The sequence below is a fragment of the Gopherus evgoodei genome, chromosome 14, assembly GCF_007399415.2.
Source record: "Gopherus evgoodei ecotype Sinaloan lineage chromosome 14, rGopEvg1_v1.p, whole genome shotgun sequence".
In the NCBI taxonomy this organism is placed as follows: Eukaryota; Metazoa; Chordata; order Testudines; family Testudinidae; genus Gopherus; species Gopherus evgoodei.
The window spans coordinates 23,458,393-23,480,954 of NC_044335.1; the positions used below are offsets into that span (position 1 = coordinate 23,458,393).

Here is a 22,562-nt window from a genome sequence, read left to right on the forward strand (position 1 = left end):
ATTATAGCCATCACATTTTGGGAAGACTGAGAAGCTGGAAGAAATAGAGGGAAGCCAGAAGAGTTTGCAGTAGCTGAACATGAAATGATTCCCTCTATACTGATAGGCAATGATAGCCGGTGCATAAAGACTGCTTAGGGCAAAATCAGAGATTGCTTCATTCTAATAATGGGTGGGCAGTGTCTACACAATCTATAAAGAGCTATGGAATCCTTCTGGATGACAGGCACTATAGCGGTATTATATATGGCAGCCTTACCTTTCTGACACTGTGTGAAACTCTCTCAAACACTTTCATCTGCTCCGAGGAAGGCAGCCCAGCATACATGGGAAGAACTCGAAGGTGTTTCTTCATCCCAGAGCGAGAAAGGACTCGAGCCTGTTCTATTAGCATAGAAACTATGGTCTCCACCTCCTCCTAGAACCATATCAAACCAGAAGACAGACCAATAGAGATTAAGCCATAAAATTGCACAACTCACTCCCAGTTGCATAAGAAAAAGGTGCACACAAAGTTTGTCTCTAGTATCTTGTTACTAGATTGTGAAGAACTTCATATTGCAATCATCCCTCTTCTCTCTTTTATGCTTTGATCAGGAGTGAAATAGTTAACAATACTGACATCTGAACTGCCTTAGCTTCAGATTTTGGACCCAACTGAAATTAATGGCATTTGACTCCTTTCAAAACTTTTGTTTAAGGCTGCCTGCAAACTGAGACAAAACACCACTGCATCAATTAGCTCAGTTTTTCAAAACTTAATTTAGCAACACTAGAGGCTAGATAATTTTTCTTTAAAAAAAGCTTGAAATCTGGAGCACAAGATGTCAATCACTACGAAAAGCACCAATTTGCCTTGCTTCTTTGAGTCAGCCCAATTCAACCCCTAAAAGAAAAGCATGTAAACAATCTAAAAAGAAATAAAATGAGATGTAAATGTTACCCATAATGCTTTGCTTGTTCCCTCTATTTACATGGTCAGGAAAAGAAATTGCACTAAACAAGAAATTTGACATTCAAGACAGCAACAGGCTTCCTTCACCTGCAACCTTTCCCACTCTTAACACAGGATAGCTAAACCCAGCAGTGAGCAACCAGTGGGCCGCATGCGGCCCATCAGGGTAATCTGATTGCAGGAGGCAAGACATTTTGCTGTCGTTGACCATCCACAGGCATGGCCCCCCGCAGCTCCCAGTGCTTATGGTTAGGGTTCCATTCCCAGCCAATCGGAGGTGAGGGTTAGGGTTGTCTGCAGACGGTCAACGTTAGCAAAATGTCTCGTGGCCTGCAATCAGATTACCCTGATGGGTTAAACACGACCCACAGACCGCAGGTGGCTTACACCTGGCTAAACCACCATTATTATTACTGTGCATCACAGCACCACCTAGAAGACCCACCTGAGATCAGGGCACCGTTGGTGCTAAGCGCTTTACAAACACATGGATAGGACTTGATCACACTTGAAAGTTAATTTCAATTAAGGTAGCATATTAATTTAAAGTACAATAGCTATTCCTCAATAATTCCATTTGTGGACACCTATTCTGCTATTCCTGAATAAATTCATCTGTACATAAACCCCTAGTAAGAGAAAGTCCCTGCCCCAAAGAGCTCATATCTGAAGTAGGAACCTACACTAATAAGACAGCAATAGTTACTGTACAGTCGTTAGCTTTGCAGTCACGTTGCTCCATAGCACCCATATAGAGTAATAAAAAGCTTGTCAGAAGGGGATTAAAATCTATACAATAGCAGGAATTAAAAAGCAAGTTGGAAAATATTTCTTTATCTGAAGTACCAACTAGGCTGAAATATTACTGGTCAAGTCATTTTAAAGATATTTAACTTAACTGACACAATCTTACAAACTTAAAACCTTAATAGTCATCACAGCTGGAATTTCTACTGATTAATGAGGATTTACTGGCATTTTAATAACTTGGTGAGTTAGACTAATACGTAAAAGTTTTGCATTGTTTCTCCGGACAGTGAGAATGAAAGTTCACAGTAACATTAAAGGACATAACTCACCATAGCACCAACTGTTTGACTTTGAGAAATCTAATTTACTCTGCAGGCAGGGTTTTCAGAAGGGCTCAGTGTTGGCCTAACTCTGCTCCATTCATTTCAGAAATCCCAGTGCCTTTAATGGAAGCAGAGTTATACCAAGGATGAGTGCTTTGAAAACTCCAGCACACATCGAAGTAGCGACTTTAAGCAAAAGAGAACAGAGTCCTTTTTGTCTGTACCTGGCCAGTTAGAAATGCCAATATATCTCCATCACTCTCTGTCTGGTGAATTTTCATCACAGTTTCCACAGTTGATTTGACATAATCTGGAACAGGGCTGTGGGGAAAAAAACAAACAACCAAGACTTAAATACATGAATCAATACAATCTTCTCTCTTTAGTAATAAAAGAACAAACTGTTAACTTTGCATAGACACTACAAATCAGTCACATGTTCATTTAATTCATTCTGTATCTTCATGAAATTAACCAGTCAACCCTTGGGCCTTCCTGCATCCCATATCCGCCAAATCAGAAACATCCCATTTGTTCCCTTCATACTAAGATTTTACAAAAATGTATGATGCTTTTTATAGTTAAACTATCTATAAAAAGCAATATTTTAAATATTTTTGTTTCCTAACAGATGACAAGCAGCTCACTCAGGTGAAATTCTAGTGCAAATACTATGGGCTAAATTTTCTAACAACGGTGAAACTGTTTACTGCAAATGCACTCACAAAGGCTCCTAAGTCTTGTATGCAAATTTTTTGAAAATCTGGCCATAAGCATTTCCATTTCCTAATATTCTACAGGCTTGATTTTATAGGACCTTTGTAAAATTTGGATATGCTTCCATTTACATGCAGGAAGAGTGACATTTTCCCATACTAAATGTGATAACATGTCAAGGCGTGTTTGTACAAATGTGAGTTAGCAGGTACTCAAAGAGGGAGGTGCATAAATTAGAAGGCTCATTTGAACATCTGATCCTAATGGACTGCTATCTGAGTGACCCTACTGATACCAAGGGGCTGCTCGGGTTTCCTTTAGAAACATTTTCTCCCCCAGAGGTGTGGAACTCACCTGTAAAATTTAGACATTATTAAGAAAAGACTTTTTGGTAAGAGGCTAGACACATTTCTTTCAAAGCAAACTGAGGGAAAACCAAAAATCCAGACCCATCAATTTGTCTGTAACTTAGACTGTATGTCTAATCATGGTACCCAGGCCACATTGTGCTCAAGGTGGGGGATGGCCATTAGTTGAATGGGAGATCTTTAGATAAAACCCAAATGCAGCACAAGTGGTGACGATGCTTAGAAGGTGCAGTAGTTCATCCCCAGCATGGTGCATGAAGGCACTGTTACCTAGATTTGAGTGGCAATTCCTTTACTTCTTAGATGTTCTTCTCCTTGCAGTTCATTATTATTACTGTTTCATTTTAAGCATCCCCCAGTAGCACCTGGAGCAAACAGCATTGGGGTGAGGGGTACATAACTCACTAGTACATGACAATATACCAATCACACCCACAGTTCTTTGATCAGCAAAAATGCAAATCGAGCACTGTATACGCATGGGGTAAAAGAGCTGATTGCTGCCATCAGACCTGTCCATCCCATTCTGTGGAGAAGAGGAAGCACGAAGCTTCTGCCAGGTTTGCCCATATCCCTTCTGTGGAGGGAGGAGAAGTAAATAATAAAATAACACTGGGTTTGTGCGCTCAAGGGGAGGAGAAGCATGAAGATGCCACTGAGTCCCTGCAGCACTTGTCTGAAGTCTGCTCCAGAGGAAAAGGGAACAGGGGAAGGTTCCTGGAGCCCTTCTCCACTCAAGTCTGCTCCTGATGCTCACAAAATAGGAGAAAGACACATTCAACTGCAAAACAATTTCAGTTTTACAACCTTAATGCGTTGGTACCAAAACCATGTAGGAATATTTTGAAAGCATGACTGAAGTCCCCTTAATAACTGAATTCCCCCAGAGAACTCCCCAGACACTAACTAGGTAATCTGAAGTAATAGGTGAATATTTCTCTAGTCACCACTTACAAGGATTAAACAGGAACAGACCTCTGTATGTAAAAAATGTCCACCGGAAACGTTCTCCCTTCCACGGTAAGGATCATGCTGGTATCCTTACTGGGGTCGTTGGTCTCATTTTGATTGAAGAAATCTCTAAATTTCTTGACAAAACAAATAAAAAAAATTCCACGTTAAGTCAGTTTTTGAACGAACTGAGGCAGACCCTAGAGTATACTGAAGAATGTCAAGTTAACGTCACTTGCATCTTTCCAAATCTGATAATTTGTTATTTTAATAAAGTTGAAGTCCTGGTTTTTTAAAAATTAAGGCTAGGGTGTTTGGGCTCAAATCTTATTAAGTCTCAGTGGAAGTTGGGTATTTAAATCACTTGAGACCCTTTGGAAATCCCTGTCTATAACTCTTTTGTGTAGTTAATATGCGCACACTTTTGTACACCTACAGCTGACCTAATAATTTACACACTCAGACACAGTAACCAAGCACATGCAGACCATGGATCTCTCTTTTTAAAAATCAGAGTTAAAGTGTTTCAGAAAGGAACTGATTTATATTTATTAAAAGATGTTAATTATTAATGGATTAATTTAATATATTAAATTTCTTATATATGTGTTATCAACAAAACATTAAGAACATAAGGGATTCCGTAATTATTGCAGTTAACTACATCTCAAGGTTTCAAAATATATCCATTTAGTAACAAATGTGTAACAAATATACTGTGTGCATATATTATGAGTCACATATAAACACATGGCTAATATGTCTCTATTTTATCTACAAGATATTTGAAATTCAACACTTCTTTGATAGTACACGACTCCTCAAAGATGTAATGGAGTATTGTAATGATCTCATACTTTTACAAAATATATTACAATATACATGTAGATTATCACCAAGTATGGCACATTATCGGCACTAACTTAAATTTAAATGCTAAATTAACAATGTATATTTTTGAAGCATTAGTCTCACTTTGTGTTTATTTGCTAATTAGCTAAGTTCTATAATTCTCAATGGGCTGTTGAGTTACTAGTGAGAAATAGCAAGGTTCTACTGCAGTAGATCATTTAATAATCTTACATTTTTAATCATCAGTGATTGTGTCAATTTGTCATCATCAATATAGAGCTTAAGTCTTTTGGTTTTATTAGACAGGAAATAGGCTAGAATAAGCAGCAGGAAAATCTTTAAATAAAAACAGCCATTTAGGAAACAAATAGCCACAAATACATGACAGAAACTGATTCATATTAAAATAACCTTCCAAAAAATAAGCTTACATAACAAACCAAACGGCAAAGAAATAGAAACAGCAATATCACTACTTGTAGGTTCTTTTTGCCCATCACCACCATTCAGACAATTCTCCAGATAAGCAGACCATGTAGGACAAGATGTATTTACTGCTAGAAGTGAAATTTCCACTTGAGCTCACTTAATTTTTAAAACAAACTCATAAACTGTACCTCTGCATCTAGTGTGGCTGATGCTACGATCACTCGAAGATCCCCTCGTTTCTTCTGAATCTAAGACAGACAATAAGAAATTAATGGAGAAAAGCCACTGAAACAGACTTACTTTACCCCTATGTGTGATAAAAGAAAAGAGGAGTTATGTGTTGCAGAGGCAACAGGGTGGAACCTGAGCGCCAGCTGGAGAAGGCAGAAGGCCGTGTATAAAGAAAGGATTTAGCCCAATAGATGCATTATAAACCTTGGCTCATGAAACTTCTCCCAACAGGGCCACCAAGCCATGCAGCAAGATTAATGGTGAAAATCAAAACAAAAACTAAAAAAGGAAGCTAGTGAGGAATAACCTTTTTTAACAAACCAATGGCAATGTCTGTATACAGGGTTCTTTCATGGGCTTCATCCAGCATGAGGACACTGTTAAAGCAGAAAGACAAGGTTTCAGTAATCAGATCTGACTGCCTTTGGAACCAAGACATCCTGTCTCAAAATCCCTACACTTTCAGAGAAGTGCCTGGAATTTTAGGCACATCATTCATTAAAGTCAAAGTATGTTTGTAACTAAAGTCCTCTCAAAAACAGAAGGAAATGCAGCAAATTACCAGTGATAACATTTTAATTTACTAACTATAACACCAGGCATTTCAAGTAGGGATAGGCAAGCTTAAACCTTCTTGAATATCATGGGTTTGAAAGTTTACTCAGATGTTACTGTTCACATTCTACTTAAGTGAGATTGTGGAGAGAAGAGGAGCAGAGAGAGAAAAAACAATCCTGTGTAGGTGTGTGGGAAGGGAGAATAAAGATTGAAACATGGAATGAAGTGGGGAGGGAAAAGAAACAGGAGGGGGAAACAGAACACATTCTGTATGTTAAGCATCATTGAGGCCAGCTAGTTTTTTGAAGAAGTGCAAGAGGGAATTTTTTCTATCCTTAATACACAATACGGACTTTCCTGGAGCTAGGGATTTTGTTTGTTTTTTAGTGATAATCCTGAGGGGAAACGTGGGTCTAAATTAGCAGACAAAATGATTTGCAAACTAATTTAGCAAACCCAAACAAGAGTGAGAAGTTAACAGAACAGCAAATTCCATGAGATTCATTTATCTCTACTAATAAAGCCATTGCATCCAAAGATGCTTCTCAACATCATCATCAACATTTATTTTTTCATTAGCGATGTGGTCTGCTGCTTTTCCTCTTTTGATTTTGGTTTTCATTTACACCATCTTCTTATTAGCTTAGTTTATGCAGTGAAAGTGCAGTTCTGCTCTGAAAAGTCACTATATTAAAAACTGCAGCTCTTTAGTCAACCAGCCAAAACAAGTGTTTACTCTTGTTGACCCTGCAGAGCCAACACAGCTATAAGAGCATGAAATGTATTCTATTCTGGTTTGTGGATAATAAAGATTAACTAAATTTTGGTTGCAAATTATTGTTACTGATGCACGGGCTGCAATGAACCCAGCTTGACTTTCAGGTTGTGTCTGTAGAGAGGGCAGCAAGGAAAAAAAAAATGATTTGAGCTGAAAGAGACTAAAAAAACCCCAAACCTTACACTGAATTCTACCACTGCCTCCCTACTCACCCACAGAAACTTTTTCAAGTACACCCTCGTTGTGAGGTAGGTGTTTTCCCTTTCTACTATAAACCTCATTTTCCAGGGGGCTTATTTCTTGACTCTGCTTAAATGTCTCTGGACTGAAACAAAATGCTCAGAATTGTACTTATGCCAAGTCTTTGTTTCATGCACTCCCCTGAATTTAGTGCAAACTTCCTCCCACAGCTCTGCTGCTGGTTCTTGACCTCTTGAAGCAGGCGCTAAGTGGTGCTGTGTTGCATAGTGGTTCTGTGAGGCAGCGATTCAGATACGAGCGAGGGTGCATCTGTCCAATGGCTGCTTGTGACTATAGTCAGAGGAGCAGATGTTCAACTTTAAATGAACAAAAGCAAACCCTCCACTGGGCTAGGTTACCCAGGTTTACTTGGTTACCTTAGAAATCTTCTATTGGTGGGGCACTGTTTGCATGTAAATTATTTCCTACAAATCCCTAATAAGGCTAACATTCAAACGCCAAGATCAGCTTCAGTCTTTGGGATGTTTATTAACTGCATTTTACCGGGAAAAAATTCAGACATTTGCTATGGATCTGCCAGTCATCAGCGAGGATCTGCTCCATGTAACATGTCTTTACCTGTATCTCGTTAATAGTGGGTCAGCCATCATCTCCCTCACCAGCATCCCATCTGTCAGAAACTAAAATCAAACACCAAGAAAAATGAGTCATCTATAACCTACCTCCAGGAACAAGTGCAACTGAATAAGCTATTTATATTATCTGTTTGTAAGAAACTAACAAGTATTCTGGATTACAAAATTCTATTTATTTTGCCTTTGACCCATTTTCTGTGTGCCTTTCAATCTGTATAGTGTCAGCTTGTGCTTCCAAACACTAGTAGTGAAAAATAGTAAGAGCTACAAGTACAGGATGCCAAATCAATCCAAGTATAAGCAGATCAAATTTGTGTAAGAAATTCTTATTTATTTTTTTAATTAATTAATTGAGTTCTTTTGCAAAAACATGGACTGACAGCACTAAAGACAGCAGTTCCTCATTCTGGCCTGCCATCATGCCTCAACCTGCTTTAAAGAATGTCACATGTCGAGTGAAAAGGTTCTTCATTCTCTGTGCCCGCTCAGTCTTCTGCACCTCTAAGGAAACTGCTTAACAAGTGTCAGGTAGCTCAGATCAGAATACAGATGATGTTTTGTGATATGGACATTTTCCTCTGATTAGCTAATGAAACCGCCATCTTTTCACAAAAACCTCTGAGCAGCCAAGAGAGAACAATAATTTCCAGCTACTCAGGACTTAGAAACAAAACCTTTTCAGTTTACTCATGAGTTGGACACGGCCCTGAGCTAGATATGAACTGATGACTTTGAGGTGAAAGGCTCCACATTTCTCCCCTTACCAATCCCATAAGCACCCAAGTACTAAAATATATTTAAGAACCGTTTTGTAAATGCACATCTTCCCACTGTTTTATATTGCTTTTTAAAGTTACTTTGAATTAGTCACGCTTTTGACAATAAAGGTAAAGTATTAGATAAATCCCATTCACTGTTGTTATTCCATAGAAAATAAAGCAAACTCTTCTCCACATAGCACAAATAATTTCAGTATTCCCCAATGGGATAACAGAACAAAGCTGTGAGGGGGAAAGCTACAGCCCACATGAAGTCACCTTCAGCTAGTTTGTTCATTCTCTCAATCTAATTTTATCTTTAAGGTGGCTAGGATAGCCTAGCTTCAATTCATTGCAGCCCTTCCTTTCCACTTCACTGGTATCTCGGGTTACACTAGCGCTGGAGCAATATCTGATCATAACCACCTTGAAAAGCTCCTTTGGGTTTAGAGTGGTGGCAGCTGGTATTAGCAGAACAGAACATAATGTTCTATTCATTTTATTAAGATTTAAATAACCATTTAAACATTTTAAACAAATGCAAACACACAAAGAGGGTAGAATCAAGAACCTTAAATAAGCTGACAAAATCTTTAACAAAAAAGCAAAAAAGTGAAAAAGCAAAGTCCTTAGCAAAAATATACAAAATTAAGACTGAAAATTCAAGTTATATCCCTTAAAAAAAAACAACTCCTTTCAATGAACTAACCCATCATCCCAGAAATTAGGATTATAATAAAGCACTATATCACTTCCTTTATTAAACTTTAAAAGTATTGAAGGCCGTGTGACTAATGACTGTGGCAGGGACCTGGAAGCCTGTTCCTCATTCTTCTACTGACCCACTGTATTATTCTGTGCAATTCACCATGCTGTGCCTCAGTTTTACCATATGAAAAATGGGTATAGTACTATCTATCCCACTCACTGGGTGTTACAAAGCTTAGTTAATGTTCACAAATGCAGTTTGAGAGCTTTGGCTAACCGTTTCAGGATACCAGCTCTCTGCTTAAGTTTCACCTTAATTCTTGTAGCCTGTGGGTCCGTGCAGTCATCAAATCGAATACAATATCCAACTTCATGACCCAGCACTGCGCCCCTTTCTTCAGCCACTCGGCCTGCAACCTAAGAGAAGAGAGGTCATGCAACGCAACAGAAACAGTACAATGGAAACCTGTTGTAAACCACCTCCTTTTTACAGCCTTGTTTAGGAGTGGGGGGTCGGAAATATGAAGTGTGAAAATACTGTTGTTTGCGCTGATTCCACTGGACTCAAATTCTACTCTGTATAGCAATATGTCCTGAACAAACATTCTGTAGTTACTTTAAAAAACATTAGGATTAATTTTTTTTTTAAACAGGGCATTTCAGTTTTTCCAAAAGAAATTATTAAAACACCAGATGAAAAAAACAGGATATATGGTCACTTTACTTGTAGATAACAGTGAAATCAACAACAAACAGATCAGTTTCACTCTGCTTTTGCTTGAGAAAGTTATAGAGCTATCTTCTGTGATACAGAGCTCAAACGGAAAACATGGGAAAGAGACTGCCCCTCAAGACAGACAGAAAGCTGAGGGAAGGACAGAGTAACAAACACACAGTGCCCATTGCCAAAGCTTGGAGGCAGAGCTTCCTAAACCACCTTGCAGCAGACAGGGCACATAAAATATTTTATTAGATTATTTTAGTTTGAGTAATTTGGCACTTCTAATGGAAAAAACAGGGAAAGGGGAGTCAGAAATCCAAGGTTTGATTACCAGGCCTATGCACTTTGGTAACTGTGCTGCTAATCAAAACACAATCTTTCTCCGCTAATCCTAAAATCACAGCGTTCACTATCAAATTCAAAATAAAGGCACTAAAGAATGGAGGGAAACAACCTTCACTAACCAAAAAAAACCACACTTGAATATTTGAAACTGAATTTTTAAAAGATATTTCAATAGACTGTGCATGAATCCAAGTCAGACAGCCATGAAACAGGAACAAGTTATCACTTGCAAAATCATATGCACATGGACAGCATCTTTACTGTCTTTTTCTGCAAAGACAACTATTTTATGTTTGCAAACATGCTGAGTCAATTAACAGCAACCCTGTCCTGTGCAAACATTTATAACCTCTGAAATATCTGCTTTAGCTGAATTTCCTATTGAGGTAAATGGAAAAATACCTGTAATTTATTGTTTGTGGTAACATTCATGGCTGCTCAACCAGACTTTTTTCCACATGATCAACACTGGTAAATATGGACATGAGGTTTGTCAATATTTTTTCATGTTTTCAGTCAATGTTTTGCAGTAATAATTATTATAAAAGTCTTCATACATTTAAATGGATACTTCCAATTTATGCCTTATTTATAACATGCCAATTTCAGAAAATTTCATTGGAGTTGTCAGCAATCTTGAGAGAGAGCATGTTCACACATGTGTGTTTATGTATGTAGGAAAGGTGGGCAGGTTCTGCTCTAAAACTACTATTTTAATCAATGGCTGATCTAAGCTGGCCCCAAAACCAAGGGAAGGACTGGAGTGTTCAGTTCTGATACCTAATCTTTTACTGATGAAGACTGAAGACATTAATGTAAGGTTCAAACTTAAAATGTCAAAGTAACCACTCCAGAAAATGAGGCTCACATTTGTAAACAATTTAGACCCATGCCTAATTTGTGCATACAGTTGCTGAAAATGCTTTCTTAAATCTAGAAATCATATTTCCAACTTGTTTAAAAAGGAATATGATCAACTTAAAAAATCATACGTTGTAAGCCAAATTTCTTTACGTATGCTACTAACACCTAAAAAACAAATTTAAAAATCCAATTTACTTATTTATAGACTTTTTGCATTTCTCTCAGCTTGGACAATGAAAATAATCATTTCTGCCGAATTCACCTTTTGTTCACACTCAGTTTCAGCTGCAGGTCCTTAGTGCTGTAATGTTTGTGTTTCAAACACTGCAAGGGAATGTTTAATTAAAAACAACTTGCACTGGAATATTACACAAACTGTCAATGCATTTCTATTGGTCTTATATTTTATAAACGCTTTTAAAATAAAATCTTTAAATTAGAACTGCGGCACATTTGTGCTACGTATTGCACACATACCTATAAACAAACAGTTCCTACCCAAGAGAACTTGCAGTCTAAGCTCCCTGTCTGAAAACTGATAGTACGCAGGCAGATTGCAGTGCCCTCACAGGTCCATACGTGTACGGCAGCCTGCTGCACAGTATCAATTGCAGGATCAGAGGCCAACAATACAAGTGACACAAAACGGAAGGAGAGATCTAAGCAAATATGTTTAGTATTATAATTAAAGAATTGATTATTCCCATCTGTCCTTCAACTGACCCAGTACTGACTGATTTCTTACAAGATAACAACGTCGCTTTTAAAAAAAAAAAAAATCTGAGTATAGAATCCTCTATCCACCGGACAGACAGAGAACAGGAAGAAGTAATTTAAGCTAACCCACTATTGTTTTGCCAATGTGACACAACTAGGAGGACCACTAGTGAGGGAAAAGAGTAGCTCTGTCTTCATGGTCTTTCCAATGGTTGGCCTCTCTCCCGAGACTGTGTACCAACTAGTTTTGATGGCGATTTTGTGATAGTGACACACAGGAAGTGGACTAAATATTTCTTATGTGTCACTTAATGACTATCAGACGGTAACGACTATGGGACACTACCAACTTGGGCCATTTTGAACCAACAGCCTAGGGATGATAGCGCAAATCTTGATTAATCAGATCCTATTTTATATTATTGGTTTTCTGAACCCAGAGATCTGCTGTCCAACATCTACTTGTAATGAAAAACTAAACAAAGTGCATTTTAATCCCATTAATTTGGTCAAAATTACATTGTTTTCAACAGTCATTTGAATTACACTCTTTAAATCATTTTGACAGGCTTTAAAAATAATCTCCACATGTGTACATTTGTCTCTGCCCTGCACATAAAAATGAATCTCTCTCAATCGCCCATTTACTCTATTATTCTCTCTTCCATGAATTCCTTCATGAACCCATTACTTCAGATGGAATCTTCTCAGCTCCCTTCCTCTCTCAAACCAAGCATTCAAGCAGATAACCAGGGCTGACAATGCAAAGCTAATTCAAACAGAAGTCCTAAAGTTTCTAAATTATTTCCACTTTATAGCTCTGCAACTTCCTCTTTCCCCTCTGGCAATGTCTATCCTCTAGTGAGGAGAGCAGATGAACAGTCTTCTTTAAAAAAAATCCCTTTCAACCAGTCAAAGTAATAAATAACACCAACCATGCCTCCCAAGCCCCTCAAAATAGCCAGGCAGTCAGGAGAAATGTCAAGGGTGTTCCCAGCTTGAGGCCCCACTGTGGCAATATGCTAAACTATAATCAAGCAATTTCAGCCTTTGAGTCTTAAAAGGAAAGGGGGTAAAAGCAGAGGTACCATTGAGAACACAGACTATAAATTTTTACAATATACAGAGTCTGTCAGGTACAGAATTACATAGTCAGGTAGGCATATTAGATGGAGGTTGAGAGAGAAAAGATGGAGGCGAGCATCTCTCTTGAAGCACGAGACTCAAGTCACTGCTGGAGGCAGGATGCTGGACTAGATAGTTAAATGATCTGATCCAGTATGAAAATGCAACAGGAATCCACCAAGCATTTATTTTTCTAAGACAGCGTATTACCATAGGTACAGGTTGACAGGTGGCACATAAAATGTAATGTAAAGAAATTAGGACAGGATATAGAATAGCAAAGAGGTCTGTGTATAAAATGGTCAGAAGCTACAAAACACAGATGAATAAAAGGATTGTGGCTGAGGGGAGAATGCTGCAGTGGACATAAATGCAACATCTGGCAGCAGTTAAGAGAAGAACAAGGGGCATAGCAGAAGAAAAGAGCACAACTCAGTAGAAATGATCATGGAAGCATTATTAAAGGCAGGAGGAGCCCATATTGAGTAATGGGGATATTGCTACAGGAAGGATATTGAATGAAATGATACAGAAAAGAGAAACAAAAACAAAATGTCTCATATTTTATGAGATGTTGTGAAAATTAGGTTTATAGTCATTAGAAAAGAGGACCTCAAGAAGGGAACATGACTGAGGTACTTACAATTCCATGTGGTACAGAGAAAGGGGATGCTACCAAACTAGCAGTGAAGGCAACCAGTTTATACAAGAGAGAATGAAAGAATCCAAGAAAAACAAGTCACTAAAGGATCAAAAAGGCTAACAATGTTAGGAACCATTAGGAAAGGGACAGATAATAAGACAGAAAATATCATAATGCCACTATATAAACCAGCGGTACGTCCACATCTGGAGTACTGTGCCAGTTCTGGTCACTCCATCTCAAAAAGGATATAGTGGAACTGGAAAAAGCACAGAGAAGAGCAACAGAAGTTGATCCAATAAAATATATTACCTCACCCACCTTGTCTCTCCACAAGTTTAGTGATGCAGACAAATGGAAACTAATGTTCAGTTATATAACCTGATACAAACAATCAATACATCCATTCAAAGGAAATCGCTAGTAAATTAACCTGACCCAATATGTGGACCAGTAAAAATTTTCTATGGTAAGGCCCGATCTGACACTGTACAATTTTTATTGAATTTAGAACTTTTGAACATTCTGCTTAAGGAGAATCAGTAGAAGAATCATTTAAACTTGAAGCTGCAACAATGTTAATTTTTATAGCAAAAAAGAAAAGAACTCACTGAAACAGCAGCAACCCTGCGAGGCTGCGTCACTCCCACTACTCTCCCTTCGGCTGTCCAGCCAGCTTCTGCTAGATACTGCAAACAAACATTGATGACAGGAAATTAATTAGTCATACATGACACAATGTATCCAGCAATTAAAGCATGGTACTGGATATCAGGGCTTCTAAGATTTATTCCTGGTTCTGACATCAACTCTCTGTGACACCACAGGTAAAAAAAAACAAAGATTTTGCGCATTAGTTGACCCCACTATAAAATACGTATACTACTACTACCCCTATCTAATAGGTATATTAGCATTTAGAAAGCATTTTAAGATACTGAGATGAGAGAAGATTCACAACTGTAAAGTATTTCTTCTTAGGCCATGTCTACATCTAAAATTTTGCAGCGCTGGTTGTTACAGCTGTATTAGTACAGCTGTATAGGGCCAGCGCTGCAGAGTGACCACACTTACAGCAACCAGCGCTGCAAGTGGTGTTAGATGTGGCCACACTGCAGCGCTGTTGGGCGGCTTCAAGGGGGGTTCCGGGACCGAGAGAGCAAACCGGGAACGCCGCGGTTTGCTCTCTCGGTCCCGGAGCCAGCCAGCAAACCGCGGGGAAGGAGACCTGCTTGCTCGGGGTTCCGGGACCGAGAGAGCAAACCGGGAACGCCGCGGTTTGCTCTCTCGGTCCCGGAGCCAGCCAGCAAACCGCGGGGAAGGAGACCTGCTTGCTCGGGGTTCCGGGACCGAGAGAGCAAACCGGGAAAGGAAACCAGCTTCGCCACGGTTTGCTCTCTCGGTCCCGGAGCCAGCCAGCAAACCGCGGGGAAGGAGACCTGCTTGCTCGGGGTTCCGGGACCGAGAGAGCAAACCGGGAAAGGAAACCAGCTTCGCCGCGGTTTGCTCTCTCGGTCCCGGAACCCCAAGCAAGCAGGTCTCCTTCCCCGCGGTTTGCTGGCTGGCTCCGGGACCGAGAGAGCAAACCGCGGCGTTCCCGGTTTGCTCTCTCGGTCCCGGAACCCCGAGCAAGCAGGTCTCCTTCCCTGCGGTTTGCTGGCTGGCTCCGGGACCGAGAGAGCAAACCGGGAAAGGAAACCAGCTTGATTACCAGAGGCTTCCTCCTTCCACGGAGGTCAAGAAAAGCGCTGGTGAGTGTCTACATTGCATTACCAGCGCTGGATCACCAGCGCTGGATCCTCTACACCCGAGACAAAACGGGAGTACGGCCAGCGCTGCAAACAGGGAGTTGCAGCGCTGGTGATGCCCTGCAGATGTGGACACTCTCAAAGTTGCAGCGCTGTAACTCCCTCACCAGCGCTGCAACTTTCTGATGTAGACAAGCCCTTAGTGATTCCTTCCCTTCCTCTCTCATTTAGTAGTCCTGTCTCAGGAAAAATGTTTGAACAGCATTAATCAAGTACTCATGCTGAAGCAGTTAATATATCTCACTAGTTTTGTAGCCATGTGGCAAGAAGAGATAATTTTATATACTTAGCAAATATAGATTTATTTATTTTTTATAATACTTGTCACAAAAAAACAGCTAAGTTTCTGTAACTCTTATACTTCAGATGTGTTGCACATGTTCATTCCACGTTAGGCGTATATGTGCCTTGAGCACAGTTGCCGGAGGTAGAGTGTAGAGGTCCAGGGATTTGAGGGTTACTCTGGAGTCCTTCAGTCCATGGAGCTTTGCATCTTTCTGCTCTGAGAAGAGTGAGGTATTGTCAAACAGAAGGTCCTGGAGAGACTGCTGGACCTCTGTCGGCAGGTCTAAGGACTGCAGCCAAGAACAGCTGCACACGACCACAGTTGAGGCCATGGATCTAGCTAACAAATCTGCTGTGTCCAGGGTAGCCTGCAGAGAGGCCCTGACTATCGACTTCCATTCTTCCACCAGTGCAGAGAAGCGCAGCCTGGACTCCTGGGGAAGCAAGTCTCTGAACTCTGACATGGAGTCCCAGACATTAAAATTGTATCTCTCTAATAACACCTGTTGGCTGGATATGCAGAGCTTTAAACCTCCTGTAGAATAAACCTTTTACCAAATAGGTCTCTGAGTCCTTCGCCTTAGAGGTTTCTCCATGCAGCTCCTGTCTCTCCCTTTTGTTGGCCATTGAGACCACCAGGGACCATGATGTGGGGGGGGAGTACAAGTACTCATACCCTTGGGCAGGAACAAAATACTTTTTCTCAGCTCTCTTTGAGGCGGATAGCAGGGATTATGGGGTTTGCCACAAGGCTTTAACTGGTCACATGATGGCCTAATTGAGAGGCAGCCATTTTAGACAGCCACACCGCAGCCAAGATGTTGACAAGGCTGTGGGAGGATTCTTTGACTACCTCCACATGCAGTCCTAACTTCAAAGCCACCTCTTCATCAGCTTCTGATAAGCTCTGAAGTTGTTCGGGGGGGGAAGGGATGTGACATGCCCGCCTCTGACACTGCCTTGTCCAGGGAGGAACAGGAAGCCTGTACTGGCAAGGGGCCCTCCTCTTCTCCTTCTGCACCAACTGTGTCCCGCAGGTCTAGGTCCTATGGTTCGGTACCAGGATCAGTACCAGAGTCCAGGTCAGGTGCTGTGCGATGGGATGGGATGAAGGAGCCCTTCTCTCCAAAGCCTCCAAATATAAGCATCTGGAATGTGCCTCTGACATCAGGGGAAAACCCCAAGGGTTCCAAAATGGCCATTGCATTGACACAGGTCAGTGCCCACTGGATAAAGCACTTGGAGGTACCCCTGCATCCAGGTCTATCACCACATAGGTCTGACCAGAAGGGGACTGACAGCAACCAATCTGTTGTGTATCCAACCCCACTTCTGACTCAGACGATGAGCCTTCCTCTGGAGACCATAGCGGCGCAGCACTCATCAGTTCCAGAGATCAGAGCCAAGGTGGAGAGGCCTGCATCAAGGATAGCAGGTACAGTTTTCCCCAGATGGTACCAAGGGGCCAGGTACTGAGCAGCAGCTTGAGGTGACATGCTCCTTTCTGCCCACCTACATCGCCAACACCGGCTCTTGTACTGCGGGCGATGGCAGTACCAATAACACCAGCAAGTATCTGGCTGCTATGAATGTTTCAAGGGTGGCCAATACCGTGATCACCCCAGAGTCTTGCTGTCCCTCCAGCACCAGCTTATCTGGTATTGGACTCAACAGAGCCTGCAAAGAGGATGCAATCAATGGTACTCGCACATGGAGAGGGAGCAAGGCAGTGACCTGACTCATGTCGCACTCCTGCGCTCCCCAGGCTTGGCTTTTTTCTGAGTCGGGGAATGTCCCCTTCTTGGCCAGTTGCTTTTTATGTTTCTTTCTCGGCACCGAGGACAGGGAATGATACTGAGAGTCCCTCATGGTGGGAGGAGCACTCTGCACTGAAGCTGAAGTACTCAGTGCCGAGTCTAACTGGCTTGGCTCCAAAGAGTGTCTGAGTGCCTCTTCCATTAACAGGAATTTCAATCTGGTCTCCTGGTTCTTCTTCATACGAGGATTAAAATCCCGGCAGTTACGACAATGGTCCCGGACATGAGCCTCACCCAAGCACTTTAAGCAACTGGCATGCTGGTCATTCAAAGGCAAAGGCTTGGCGCAAAGCTTGAAGGCTGGTGACCGAGGCATGCCTTGGCACCAGGGGCAGATGAAAATCTACTAACAACCAAGAAGCTCCAACTCAATTATGTACAAAAGCTATTTACAGTCCAAACAAAACATAAATAAGTAGTGAAAAAAGAAACAGGGGACATGGATGAAAAATGAAGACCTCTGAGTACAGCTTGTCGTAGCAAGAAGAGCAGTTCCAGCAACCATCATAGGCAGTAAGAAGGAACTGAGGGAGGCATTGGGTTGGCCATTCCCTTTTTACCTGCGCCATGAGCGCACGGCACCAGAAAGCACTAGAGCTGACCTGACAGGCACCCCTGAGAGAAAAACGTCCATATACCGTGCTCGAGGCATGCACACACCTAATGTGGAATGGATATGTGCTAGCATTCGAAGAAGGTTAATATTTTAATGGAATAGGAAAAGGTGCCATACAAATATATTTCTCCCATTCATGTTACAATTTTCTGGCAAGGAAGCACAGCAAATAAAGATGGTCACTGTTTGAACAAAGAATTAGAAAGATCCTGATTGAAATGTTTTCTTTACAAATGGTGATGAATTTAAAAGAATTCTGAAGGAGTAATAAATTTAAGAAAAGTTGGCCTCCTACTTGAGCAGGAGCTTTTTGCAGTGGGAATTGTGGACCCAAGTTTGATTCCTGAGTATGGTCCTTTGTTGCATAGGCCAATAAGTTAAGTGGCAGAAGGATTTTATGCTGTTGCAATCATAGAATATCAGGGTTGGAAGGGACCTCAGGAGGTCATCTAGTCCAACCCCCTGCTCAAAGCAGGACCAATCCCCAACTAAATCATCCCAGCCAGGGCTTTGTCAAGCCTGACCTTAAAAATCTCTTAGGAAGGAGATTCCACCACCTCCCTAGGTAACACATTCCAGTGCTTCACCACCCTCCTAGTGAAAAAGTTTTTCCTAATATGCAACCTAAACCTACCCCACTGCAACCTGAGACCATTGCTCCTTGTTCTGTCAATGCCAGAACCTGTTGGCTGATAGCAAGGAAGAGGCCAGGTGTAAGGCTCTCTCATACCTCAGTGCATTGCAATATCAGGACTGGCCTAAGGTATCACCCTTGCCCCATAAGGTCTCTATACCATTCCCAAGAGTTGTCTGTCATCCTATGTAAGATCTCTTGGAAGAATACAATTTTGCTAAGTTACATGCATACTCACTTGTGGAATCTGAGTAGTTTTTCCACATCCTGTTTCTCCAACAATCACCAGCGTCTGATAGTTCTCCACCAGATAAAGGATGTGGTTTCTAAGCTGGAAGGGTGAAACATATTCAAGTTAGGAGAACAATCTGAACAACAGAATTTTCAACAAATTTCTGCAAAGAGCAATGCACATATAGATATACACTCAGTATAAGACATGAATTATTAATTCATTAAACTCCATCAATGCAGTGCACTACATATAATATTTGAACATAAATCCACATACAGGTTGTAATAAAAAAGAGCAGATTCACTTTTGCCAACATCTATTAAACACAAAGAATAAATTTCATCAAATAAAAGAATGGCGACTTCCATTACATCACTTTCATCTTGCAAAATGATGTTTGAGAGAGAGGATCAAAAACAATTTATAAAAGAAACACAGCAGGCATGAGATTCAGCATATCAAAAAGTTCTTTCATACCTTAAACACTGGTAACTTTTGTCTCTGTTGTTCAATTGAAAGAGATGCATAGGGATTATAGATGACAGAAACACCAGTACTTTCAGCAGCACTCTGCCTCTCTTCTGTGATACTGACACCAGGACCTTCCGTGCCTACATGACATGAGACAATTATAATAAGAGAATGACAGAAATTTTCCTGGCATATCTCAGTCTAACTCAGACAAATAGGTTCTTTAGGAAAAGGAACTCTGTCTGCCTTCTAACATGTGCCATTAAGCATCTCTAACAAACATATGTAGTTAATGCTTAAAAACAGGAACTTGTTCCAAATTAAATGTAAATCTCCCTTTTTTAAAGTCTCCTAACATGGCACAATGTATCTGTGTCTTTCAAAGAAAATGTTAAAAATGTCTATGAAACATCTATTTCATGAGAAATGTACAAAGGCCTTAACTTCTGACACCCCTCTTTTTCCTTTTCTTCTGCTTTAAAGAAAGTTTTTTTTAACATACTCACTGTTTTTCCCAGGAATTCCTCTATTCATTTAAAACCAGGAATAGGCAATAAGAATCAATTTCATCAACACACAATGCTAGAATAGTCTTCCAATGGAACCTTTTTGATTCAGATTAATTCTAAGTTGTACTTTTAACCATACTTTCTTATGAGCCATGCCACTCACTAAATTGAGCTCATAAATCTGTTTATTCTCAGTACATGTAACTGAGAAACTAATGACAGCTGGAAATGCTCAATCATAGGGGGGGCATGGATTTTCTCATTAAGGTAATGCATCATCTGCAGTTTTCTCCTCTGCTATTCAGTTGAGATGTCCCTCATTTTGTAGGATCTGTGTTGCACATTATTGGCCATGTCCACAGAAGAATGTAAACTATATTTGCTCATTATTCTGCTTTAAAACAGACAGGTCCCATCCACATTCAGCAAACAAACTGCTTACATGTTGCATTAACATAGACCAGTTTAAAGAAAGGTTAAAAATGGTTCCAATAAGAATTTAATTCCCATTGTAGACATAGATTTAAACATCAGTATCATATAACATTTGGATGCCAACTGAAAGATAGGGAATAATTCCTCTGATCATCCATATATCTTCTGTTACCGCACTCCTGGACATACCTGACAGATAGTTATCTGATTTAAATAAATTAATTCACCTTGCCAAGGCTCATCCATTTGGAGAGAGACTCCTTCACTTTTAGATTAATTTTACAGCAACATATACATTTCTCAATGTTAATCTTAAGTGTATGAACCAGTTCTTCCCATGTGTTTGTACAGTGACATGCTACAGTGAATTTGGGACACACAGGAGACTTCAGTATATCCCAGGAAATTGACTACTTGAATTCAAAATGTTTCTGCCTCTCTCTCTACTATTAACCAGTCTAAACTCTGGCTCTTCCGTGAGCTGATTGTTGCTTTGGGCAAGTGCATTACTGGAACCTCTGGGTGACAGTCAATTGTTTTCAGATGCTCACACAAAACACAGAGCATAAGCACAAGATAGTATAATTATTTCAGGAAGAGTTTTGTGTTTCAGTTAGATTTGCTCTCTGCTTTGCTTTTAATATAGAGAAGCTGTAGTGCTGCTATAGTTAAGGTTGGGAGTCCCTTGCTTACAAGATGAAAAATTCTATTTTATTTTACAGATATACATGAATTTAGTGCTGGTGAGAGATATCTGTTTGATAACCCTGAAGACCCACCACCACATTTATCCACAGGAGAGTTTCAACCCAGGCAGCAGGAGCACAAGCTTCTCGCCCATGCCCCCAATGCAGCCCTGTCAATGTGCCTTTACCCTGCAGCCCAGAGCCCTCCCTCAGCTGCACGAGCAGAGCTCAGACTCCGTGACCCATCAACTCTCAGCATCTCTGCTGACCAGAGGCCAGGCAGGAGCAGGGAGAACGGAGGCTCAGATGATGGAGGGGCCCGGACTGTAACCCTGCCAGCTCACGGTGAACCTAAATGCCCCACCACCCTGAGACTCTGGGGAGAGGAGGAATAATGACAGACCATTCGGGGACCAGCTCCTGGTCACTATGGTGGGGAACGCTAAGAAATGAACCGCTTTGTCCCAGCCCGGGCAGCGCCAATACGAGGTGGGACGAGGGGAGGCCCAGAGGCTCCTGGCGGGCGGCACGGCCAGGTCCCGGAGAAGGGAAGCTGAGAGGACCAGCACCGGCAATACCTCCCCGGCCTTTGCTCCCTCCCTCCAGGGCCCGTTCGCCCCTCACCCGGTTTCCAAAATTTCATCGGTCCCACGGGCGCCGCCATCTTGGGGTGAAAGGTCAAAAAGGAAGTGACGCTCCCGCTCACCGCAAGGGTCGGGGCTGCCTGTCACGTGACGAGCGAGCTATGTGATTGGCCGGCCGTTGCCATAGCATCGGTCCCGCGGTGCTTGCCGCAGTTGTTCTTTTCCGTGCTTTTCCCTTCCCAGCCCTGGAGGCGTGTGGGGCCCCACTGTGCCTCAGGCCGCTCCCGCGCACCAGAGGAGGCGCCCAGAGACTTGGGTGATGGGCGCCAAGGGAGGAGCCAGAAGGCCCCTCCCCTCAGGGGCAGCTGGGCAGCACCCTAGTGCCCGCAGGAGCAGGGGAGTCGCAGACTCCTTGGACCTTTGTGCATTGATCTTTAATGGGGGCGCGGAAGGGCTTTTAGGGGTAAAATGCAGTAAGTGGTGATTTCGCCATACACAAACCTAGGGGGAAATATTTCAAGCAATAATGATTGAAAGCTACAGCTGGGCTAAGTCGGGAAAATGGGGCTTGAGACCATGTTAGATCAGTGACACTCAGACCTCCTGGTGCAGGAGCCAAATAGGGTTTGGGTCTTTTTCTTGTATAGGTGCCTATTACCCCCCCCCCCGTCCTGATTTTTCACACTTGCTGTCTGGTCACCCTAGAGCCAAATCAGCATCGACTGTACCCAAAAGAGTCATAATAGTGTGAATTCATTGTTTCATTTTATTTATTTATATATATTATTCTCACACCAAAGTGATTGACCAATTATTACTATTTTTATCAACTATAATTGGTTAATAACATACC

General features: G+C 41.3%; 1 protein-coding gene across 2 annotated transcripts in view; it reads right to left on the reverse strand.

Moving 5' to 3' along the window:
- The window catches only part of DHX35 (DEAH-box helicase 35), a 45,176-nt gene extending 23,345 nt beyond the window's left edge, over positions 1 to 21,831 (reverse strand). For both annotated transcript variants that reach the window (XM_030533241.1, XM_030533240.1), the window contains exons 1-11: positions 21,750 to 21,831; positions 19,502 to 19,635; positions 19,028 to 19,120; positions 14,241 to 14,318; positions 9,527 to 9,631; positions 7,732 to 7,793; positions 5,884 to 5,953; positions 5,534 to 5,593; positions 4,089 to 4,201; positions 2,253 to 2,349; positions 260 to 418 (exon numbers count right to left, since the gene is read on the reverse strand). In XM_030533241.1, coding sequence (XP_030389101.1) covers positions 260 to 418; positions 2,253 to 2,349; positions 4,089 to 4,201; positions 5,534 to 5,593; positions 5,884 to 5,953; positions 7,732 to 7,793; positions 9,527 to 9,631; positions 14,241 to 14,318; positions 19,028 to 19,120; positions 19,502 to 19,635; positions 21,750 to 21,789 — 1,011 coding nt within the window. In that variant the 5' untranslated portion in view covers positions 21,790 to 21,831. The remainder of the gene's footprint in view (positions 1 to 259; positions 419 to 2,252; positions 2,350 to 4,088; positions 4,202 to 5,533; positions 5,594 to 5,883; positions 5,954 to 7,731; positions 7,794 to 9,526; positions 9,632 to 14,240; positions 14,319 to 19,027; positions 19,121 to 19,501; positions 19,636 to 21,749) is intronic.
- Between the last annotated feature and the right edge of the window lie 731 nt (positions 21,832 to 22,562).